Source organism: Crocodylus porosus, unplaced genomic scaffold (genome assembly GCF_001723895.1).
Source record: "Crocodylus porosus isolate Cpor-Errol unplaced genomic scaffold, CroPor_comp1, whole genome shotgun sequence".
Lineage (NCBI taxonomy): Eukaryota > Metazoa > Chordata > Crocodylia > Crocodylidae > Crocodylus > Crocodylus porosus.
Genome location: NW_017728886.1, coordinates 77,543,922 through 77,553,761, shown reverse-complemented (window position 1 = coordinate 77,553,761; position 9,840 = coordinate 77,543,922). Strand labels below are relative to the sequence as shown.

The 9,840-nt window shown below is 46.0% G+C and overlaps 2 protein-coding genes across 4 annotated transcripts in view; both read left to right on the top strand.

The window, feature by feature from the left end:
• LOC109311472 (C-C chemokine receptor type 2-like) overlaps nucleotides 1-4,091 on the top strand; it is a 20,003-nt gene extending 15,912 nt beyond the window's left edge. For both annotated transcript variants that reach the window (XM_019537123.1, XM_019537115.1), the window contains one exon: nucleotides 867-4,091. In XM_019537123.1, the coding sequence (XP_019392668.1) occupies nucleotides 878-1,924 (1,047 nt within the window). In that variant the 5' untranslated portion in view covers nucleotides 867-877 and the 3' untranslated portion in view covers nucleotides 1,925-4,091. The remainder of the gene's footprint in view (nucleotides 1-866) is intronic.
• The window catches only part of LOC109311437 (C-C chemokine receptor type 5-like), a 31,673-nt gene that overhangs the window by 5,254 nt on the left and 16,579 nt on the right, over nucleotides 1-9,840 (top strand). The gene's annotated exons all lie outside the window — the stretch shown is intronic.

The window sequence follows — 9,840 nt, the reverse complement described above, 5'->3', positions numbered from 1 at the left end:
GGGGCTGGACGCGATGATCTCCCGAGGTCCCTTCCAGCCCTAATGTCTATGAAATCTATGAAAATCTATGAAATCTATGATTCAGGTGGCCAATCACACAGCTTCCCCTATGGAAGATTCTAGCCAAATTACATCATGCCTAGAACAAGACCGGGCATGCGCATAGTGCCAATTTAGATTACCTCATTTCAAACCACATAGGGGTCAAGCGTGGGGCATGTTTGGGCATGCGTACTGGCCTTTTGGGGGTTTTTCCACTGGCGTGCCTATACATGTTCAGTTTAACTCTGTGTTATCCAGCACCTGTCTTAGTTTTGGTTCAGACAGAACTCTGAAATTATTCTAAAGCCATAGCTCACCAAAATTCACCTCGTCATGGTTCATTGCTATGGTGAGGGCTAGTAACATCTCGAAGTGGTTAGAAGGCTTAACAAACATTTCTCAGCTGGGTACCTTGTTTTTTCCTGCCTTCTCTTTTTTTTTATCTCATTCTGATAAACCACTGCCTAGTTTGCCACCTCTAAACAAGCCACCCCTTATATTCATTAGTCATCAAAGCTTTCACTTGTGTCACTTGTGTTTACTGGAGATGAAGAACACTTATCCTAAATGGTATATTTGGAAGCTCACATGGATTGAACATTTGGCAAATTAACTTTTTCAAATTGTTTATTTATGTGGCCTGTAGCATTCATTTACATTTTATGTCAGCAGTTTTATACTGTTTCCTAAGATGAAATTCTGCATTCACAGAGATATTTAAATATCTCTGTCAAACATATGATTATACAAAACACTGCACTTCACTTCTTTTACTGTGATACTATCTAATTCCTATAAATGACGATTCATTATTTCTTTCTCAGACCACCGCAAAATGAGCACCTCGGAACCAAGTTTGACAACAGAATTTGATTATGAAGATCTCCCTACACCATTTGTAAACAGTTCTGCAAAAACTTTTGGGGCTTGGTTTTTGCCACCACTTTATTCTCTGGTGGTGATTTTTGGCCTTGCGGGCAATGCATTAGTTGTTCTGATCCTGATAAAATACAAGAGACTGAAAAGCATGACTGATATCTATTTGCTAAATTTGGCCATCTCTGATTTGCTTTTTGTATTTTCTCTACCATTCTGGGCATACCAGGCAGCACATAATTGGATTTTTGGAGATGCAATGTGCAAAATTCTTTCAGGGATCTATTGCTTGGGCTTCTACAGTGGAATCTTTTTCATAATACTTTTGACAATAGATAGATACCTAGCAATTGTCCATGCAGTGTTTGCTTTGAAAGCTCGCACAGTTGTCTATGGCATCCTTGCGAGTGTAGTTGTTTGGATTGTTTCTGCACTAGTCGCTGTTCCAGGGATAACATTTTATGGTTCTACAAATAATAATATGGTCTGTAGCCTTAACCTTCCAAGTGATAAGATGAAGCAGTGGAAGCAATTCATGACTTTACTGATGAACACTGTTGGACTTTTTATTCCTTTGATCGTTATGATCTTCTGCTATACTGCAATTATAAGGACACTACTGAAATGTAGGAATGAAAAAAAAAACAAAGCAGTTAGGCTTATTTTTGTCATAGTGATTGTTTATTTTCTCTTCTGGACACCATTCAACTTTGCTCTTCTTGTGAAGACTTTTTCAGGTTCCCTCGATAATGCTGAGGGAAGCACTCGAATTGATATTGCAATTCAAGTAACAGAAACAATTGCCATGATCCACTGTTGTATCAACCCCGTGATCTATGCCTTTGTTGGTGAAAAGTTTAGAAAATATCTTTCTACCTATTTCCGAAAACACATTGCAGTCCACCTTTGTAAACAATGTCCATCTCTTTACCGTGATAAGTTAGAACGAGTTAGTTCCACATTTACTCCATCTACTGCAGAGCATGACGTTTCCATTGGTTTGTAAAATACAATAAGACGTGTCATTAGTCAGTTTCAATCTTTTTCACCTAAAAGATTTTGGAACTAATCAAAACATTTGAGATCATCACCTTCAAGGATCTACAGTTACAAATATGTAATTTTTTTCTCTGGCATTGCAGTATTTCCCATTCTCAGTATAGGTAAAGAACAAGTCTCACAGGGAAGGTAAATAGTTTAGTAACTCGAAGTAAAATGATTTTCTTTAGAGACAAATTCTAGCCAATGTCATGTGATTTCCTTATGAAGTATGACTGAGAAGGTGGTTTGATGAAGACAGGGAAGGAGAGATATTGTGCAAAGCAGTTATGTAAAGAATATAAGGAAAACATTGTGAGGAAGGTATCTTTGGCAGAATAGTCTGTAATTTTGGCCATTTACTTGGGGCTTGATGGAAATCTCTTTAACATTTAGAATTAATAGCAAATTATGAAAAATATAATACTTTGCAATAGGATTATACTCTATTAGCCACTAACTGCTTTTTAAAAATAATTAAATTATTTTACATCAGTTTTACACTTTGTATGCACCGTATAAAAACTCAATTACTAATAATTTTATAGCATGGTTTTTAAAGGGGCTCAACCCAACTTCTTTTGCAGGTGCAATTTTGGAAGTAATTGCACACACAAACCAAGCTGTAAAAACCTTAATGCTATCAGTTGCAGGGATGAGGCTGCACCCACAAAACAGGAGCCTGTTTCTGATCAGGCAAGGAAATGATGGCTTCCAGGCATCCAATCAAATAACATGTGTCAAACTCACCAAAGTGTGAGATGAAGATAAGTCTTGATGATTCTGGTATATTAAAAGCTTTAGGTCATAAAAAAGCTAAAATAAATGGCCCAGGAGGGAAAGAAAAGAAAGAGAGGCAAAACCTGTAGTTGTGTCTAAGGTATTGTTTTAATTATTGCAAAAAATGCTACAATTTTATGAAGAAGTCTTGCAAGCTCCCTGTTCTCATATATTCTGCAGTGCAATTCTGAATAAAACGGAAAAAAATTTTCATTTTTGCTTTGCAAACAAATGTTTGGAAAATGCTTCTGTTTGCATAATGTCCAGAGATTAAACTTGGCCATGCCCATGTGACCCATCAAAATGAGTGATGATAGGCAATTCCTTTGAGGTACCCTGGCCCTTCCAAGTGCAAAACCTTTCATGCTTCTCCAATACGTATTTTCTGTGATGCTGTGATTTGCACAGGGCAACAATTTCCAGTCAATTTCCAGTAAATAATCAGTCAAAATTGATTACTTACTGAAGATTGACTATGAGAAGTAATATGAGTTGATAACATGAGTCCTAAATCTGGTAGGTAAAAATATCTTTTAAGTCCATGGTCAACAAATGAAGAATCTCATTTGTTGACCATGGACTTAAAAGATCTGTGTATACAATGAGAAAGATAGCATCATCTCCTCAGACCTTTAGTCAATTAATTTCCAGTAACGCCTGCTAATGTGAGTGCAAGTAAAGCCTGCTAATATGAGTGTCAGTAGGGTCCAGTCTCTGTATCAGAACGCTTGCATGATGTGTTGCATCTTCACAGTAGTGTACACATATTAGATATTAACTATTTCATCCTGACAATAACATCTGTGAGGTAAATAGCTGCAGAAATAGAAAGAAAAGACATAAAATTACTCTCCAAGTAAACTTGTTAATGTAGTTATCGTTTTTATTTTTCTTTATTCTTTTTTGCAAACTTGCACTAGGTTGAAAGCACCTTTTTAAGACAATACATGTGAAAGTGATTACAGTGTGATATGTATTTGCATTTAACTAGGCACAGCTACACGTGCTTCATTGGGCAGTAGCTCATTTTACTGTGCATTAAAACCTCATTTAAAAAGTGCAAATACACAAATCCTCAGAATAATAGGCTACTGTGCATTAAGCATCACTTAAAAAGGATGCACTTTCATTACCAAACATTATGACGACCTAATGTGCATTTATTCAGTACCTCACACTGGAGGTACTAAATTTAACGTGTATTAGGAAAACCGCATTAATGCATGGGTTGACGTGCGCATTGTGATATATCCTTTAATATTTTACTTGCTGTTATTGCTGTTATAATCATAACCTGCCTCCTTTGTCTTTCCAAATTAATGCAAGTAGTTAATAAAATTGTTTGAAAAATGTCATATTTTGGGTATTTATTATTTTCCCTGAAAGTAAGGGGCTTTTGTTCTAAAATCTAAAAAAGTACAGCGTTGAAATTAAAACAATTGAAGAATGTATCTTAATATAAATCCACTGCAAATGAAAGTGATATGAGCAGAGGATAAAGCCAGGAAGCAACCAGCCCATGAAGCAAGGCAACCAGCCCAAACAGCCCATGAAGCAAGGCAAGCATACTGTCACAGGATCAAGGAGGTGTCCTGTGACTAATATAGGGTTAAGGAGCTGCCAATCACTAGGGGCAGCTCAGGTGCTGGTTGCCGCAGCAACCAGACAGGTCAGGTGACCAGAAGGGTGTGGGGCCAGGCCTTTAGAAGCAGCCCAGGCCGGAGCCGGACCAGCAGTTCCCCTCTGGCAGCTGCAGGAGCTGCAGTTCTGCGGGAGAGCTGAGCAGCAGAGTCAATGGTGGTGGTTTGACTGGCTGCAATGATGCGAGGGGAGAGAGAGAGTCCGGACAGACGTATGAGTGAGAGTCAGCATTGTGCGGGGTTTGTATTATAAGCCTGGCGCTTATGTTATGTTGTAGCCGCTGGCTGACTCTTTGGTTTACTTATGGTTACACCGGAGGACCGGGTGAGGCTGTAGGGGTGCGAGGAGGCCTCACGGGGGCTCCCCAGTAGCTTGGGGGTTCCCGGTGCCCAGTGGGGCACGGCGGTTTGCGCTGGAGAGGCGCGGCACAGGCCCCAGAGTGGGGCAACGGGCACGAGAGGCGCAGCACAGGCCCCATAGGTGGCGAGAAGCACGGGAAGTGTGGCAAAGGCCCTGGAGGGGGCGAGAGGCTCCAGAGAGGGCGAGGAGCAGCAGAAGAACTGCAAGACAGGCCCAGTGGGGTGAGGCCTGGTCAAGGCAAGCCCAGAGGCGCCGGTAGCGGGGTGCAGGTTGTAGCAGCGGCCCAGAGGCGCTGGTAACGGGGTGCAGGTTGTTTAACTGGCCCAGAGGCGCTGGTAAAGGGGCGACAGGAGCGTGACCAACCCAGGGGTGCTGGTAAAGGGGTGCCAGTAGCAATAGGCCCAGGCGGTTCAGAGACGGGTGCCGGGTCGTGACAAGCCCAAGGGGCGCCAGGTGGGTGACAGGCCCGGGGTGCCAGAGAGGGGCACCAGGGCAGGACGAGCCCAAGGGGCGCCGGAGAGGGCGCTGGAGGGCAAGGACAGAACAACGTCCAGAAACAGCTGCGAGGCTTGGGGCGTGCTGAAGGGGAGGTAGGAGGCACGCATTGCCCATAAGGCTGGGGGTGTTGGGGCACCCCACTTGGAACGGAGGTAATACCAGCAAGGTGTCAAGGTGGAAGTAGGCAGCCTCCCATAACTGAACTTAAGATCAAAGACGTGGCGGGCGAGTAGAGGGTGCTGGACCACCTTAATTGACACGGCAGGGGGCGCTAGCGAGCTCACGGCCGCTCGCAGGCACCACTCCGTGACACATACCAAGTAGGGAGCTGCCAAAAGATGGATGTAACTGACACAGGTTCTTTGTTCTGAGAACACTGGGGAGGAAGTATTAATGCAGCTTTTGGAATATATATATTTTTTTCAATTTTTGTTTAGCAAAGTTGGATAATGAATGTTATAAATTGGGTAGGGTGAAAGGCATTATATGATGCTTGACTACAGGCAGACATAACACTTAACTGTTTAAATGTAGGTGTTTGAACCACAAGCAACTAGGCTTACAAGCCAATTTAGAATGGTTTAAACCTCCTACAATGTTTCACAAGTATATCTGGATAATCAGGTATTATTTTGACCTGTTCCTCTGAGTTTAGTGTTATGTGTGGACACTAAACTTTCTGCAATTAGTCTCTGGTTGGTCGTCGAGCATCCCACAATGCATTGCTCCTCACCCTGTGACTTCTTCCCCAACCTTCATATGACAACTAGCTACTCTGGTACACAGCCAGAGCTCTACTACCGTACCTTGTATTACCTATGCCTGATCCAGTCCTTGCAATCCCAGGCAGACTTGATGTAATCAGCTGTGATGTTCACTGGAACGCTTTGCCTTTTTGGGCTGCTTGGACACAGCTGTCTCCTGTTGGGTCAACAGCTTGCCCTCCAGCAAGTTTTCCCTAAGAGGGGGCCCAAGGGTTCTTTCCTGCCATGACTTGTTTGTATGGATTATTGGTTGGAGGAAGTTCTCTAATCCAGCTACTCCTGGGTTTCTCTTCAGTCACTCGCTTAGGTCTTCATCTCGGGGCTCTGCCTCCCCTATACCCCGCCTTGCACCAACCAGTGATAATGTTAGTCTTTGGCCAAAGCTAAAGAAAAGTCAACATGCCATAGATGAGTCTTTAGCCCTTATCTAAACTTAGTCTCAATCTGGTCTGTCCTTTTTATAGGCCTCATGTTGGCCTGACTCATTATGGGATTCATCCTGGGGTAGCTTTCCTCAGGGTACTCTCTCTTCCCCCTCCAGGGGCTACTCACAGCTCCCACATCCTTTCTTTTTGTTTTCTCTCTCTAGGCTCACCGCTGTCCCAGTCTCTCCCAGCATTGTCCGGGATCCATGATCTTGAGAGATGTATGTACCCTGGCTCCTCTAAGCCAACCTTAACAGGGCATCCCACTTCTCGGGGTTGCCACCACTCGGCCCTGCCAGGGCATTCATTTGTCTCATGCCATCCTGGGCTCTCTGGAGGACTCACTTCCAGTCCTCCCGGAATGTGGTTTGGTGGCTTTTTATCCCCAGTTCCAAGGGCTGGCTGACAAACCAGCGTTGGCACACAGTCACAAAATGTGCCCACACTGGTTCTGGGGAGCATGCCTGATCTCCAGCGGTCGGTGGGCTGCTGTTGCCGTTTTCCTCCTCACTCCTACTGTGGCTTGGCTTGTCTGTTGTCAGCGACATCGCCGCTGCTGCATCTTTGATCTTTAGTGGCATTCTGTGGCTGCCGCTTTTCTCTCCAACTCAGTGCCGGAGGTAAGTTTTGCTTCATGGCATCATCTCTGCCACACTTTGGCTGTAGGGGGGCAGGATGGTTAAGTAAGTAGAGGGCTTCTAGGTTCCTGGGCTACTGGGTGCTCTAGAAGGCTGCTCAAAGTCTCCTCAGCTTTTAAACAAGCTGCTTATTAGTTAAATTCCATTGGTGGCGATTGACCAAGCTTTGTAGCATCTCAGGGAGATATCAGCTTGGCTGGGTTAGCTAGGTGGATAGTGAGGGTAACCCTGCTTCTGCATTCCCAGGGAGTCTCCAAAAGTCTCTATGGTTTTTAAACATCGCTTGTCCTTAAGCCATTGGTCAATTTTATTCTATTCCTGGCAATTGTGGAGACCTTGGGTAGCTTCCCAGAGCACCTAGCACACTGGAAACCCAAAGCAGGGGTACCCTCTTTGCCTACCTAGCCACCCCTCTTCTCCACCTCAAATCAGCTGGATGCACCCCCAAAACTGCCAGGGACACAGGGTTAATAATGTTAAAATTGTTTAAGTACTTCAAAAATAATCCTCAAAAAATGAGAAACATCTTTGAGTCACTACCTGTAGTATCCATGCATTCTATGGCAGTGAATTTCAACCAGGGTGCTGCAAACAGGATTCAGAGGATAAACTCAGATATTTCAAATAGGAATCCCTAGTGTTAAAAGCATTCTGACCTGTTATGGTCTTTCTGAGTTCTTTGCAATGGAAGAATTGCTCTATTTTTCGGTAGACAAAAATCAGGTGAAAAGTAAGAGCTGACATTTTCCAAAGAGTGTCTTGAGTCTAGATAGTGTTGCCTCAAGTCTACTGGGGGTGCTCTGAGTCTAAAAAAGTTTGAGAACTACTGTTCTTTAGAGTATGACAGGGGTTATTCAGTCCTCCAGCATCCCACAGTACTCTGCCCTACTCCCCACCCCCCTTCAGGGGATAAGAGAGAGACAGACAGCCAATGAGCACTCTCCAGAATATCAGAGAATGAGAGGCATACAAGGATTCATGCTTTCCACCAAGAGGGCTGGAAAGAAGCCCTGCATAGATCCCAACTTTTATTTTTGCCAGAGAGGGGGTCTAAAATGAGCAGAGCCGAGTGGAGATTATGGAAGGATGGAGGCAGATGCAGGCTACTTGCTGCAGGCTCAGAGCCCCCTGCCTCTGGGAGTCCTGTGCTGGCCATATCACCTTGGCAAGGCAGCCCATGCCCACCTGGCAGCAGCTCCATGCTGCTGCCCTTGCTGCTGCTGGGCAGGCAAAGGGTGCCTTGCCATGGTGGCATGGCCTGCGTGGGGCTCCCAGAGGGACTACAGCAGGGCAGGGAGCCACAAAGCCTCCATGGACAACCCACATCTGGCCTCACCTCAAGTACAAATCTGGGGCGCACATGCCTCCCCATGCTCTCCTCTTCAGAAGTGCACACAGTGGCAGGGTGCCAACCTCTTCCCCCACTGCCACCTGGACAAGTCACCTGTGGCTCTATTCTACTCCCCACCCTGGGCCTGGGCCCCAGGCACCGCCTTGGCTGGACAGCACCCCCAGGCCCAACCCCATCACCACTCCCTCCCTCACCATGGGAGCCTCTATCTCCCTGCCATAGACTTAACTGTAGGCAGCTGGGGTAGCTGCTCTCCAGTGCTGCCTAGGGCTGTATTCCTGGCCACATGCATATGTGTGCATGCACACGGTACCCCTTGCATCCCTCTCCCTGCAGCTCCTTGCAGGCTGGAACTCTGCCAGCCTGCAAGGGGAACCTGCCATTTCCCATATTTTTCCATAGTGAATGGAAAACCCAGATCCTAACACACCTCCCAGCCTGCTGGCCACTGCAGAGAGGAGGGAGCACATGATTCCCCCAACCACAACCCCACCTCAGGCTCTGGGCTGGCTGAGGAAGGCAGAGGGGAGGATCCCCCTCTTGGCCCAGCACTGGACACCTAGCCAGGAGCATCCCAGCATAGGGCAAGAGGAAGGAAGTCTGAATAGGTGACTTTCTTCTGTCCACCTGGAGCCCAGAGCAGGGCTGGAGTCCCCCAGCCACACTCCTGCCTCAGTCTTGAAGCCAGCTGGGTGGAAGTAAAGCTTACATCAGATCCTGGCTCTGCCCCCTGGAGCCAGGAGCAGGGCTGGAGTCTCACAGCCATTCCTTCCTCCTCAGTCTCTGAGATAGCTCAGGGAGAGTGAAAGGGAGCCCATACCAGGGCTTGGCGCCATTCCCCAAAGCCAGGAGCTGGAAGCAAGGCTGGAGTCCCTCAGCCACACCCCACTCCTCCATCTCTAGTCTGGAGACTGAAGAAGGGGCATAGCTGGGGGACTCCAGCCCCACTTCTGGCTCCTGGAGGAGGAGCCAAGTCCCTCTTTCCCCTCTGTGCTAGGCTGCACCTGTCTGGGGGGGAGGTCCTGTGCTGGGCCAGAGGGGTGATTTTTTTCCTCTTGACTCCCTCCTCAGCCAGGAGTGCTAGTGCTCTGGCTAGGGAACAGAGGGGCAAGACAGACCCTGCTCTGCCGGAGCAGACAGCATAGCCCAGGGGTGCAAAACATTGTGGATACTGGGGGACTGTGAGTTAACTTGAACTGGGAAGGGATCTGAGACAGAAGTTCCATAAACCGGTTTGACCTAAATTAGTTTATTCGGATACTGCATCCAACCAGGTTTATCTTAAAACAGGATTGGCCATTTTGAAAGTGGCTTAAGTGCACCGAACTTCTGTTCTGTTACAGGTTTAAATCTGTCTCTGATCACTTAAACCAGTTTATGTGTAATTTGTGTCCCTAGCCTAAGGAGTACACTAATGCCAGGAGCCT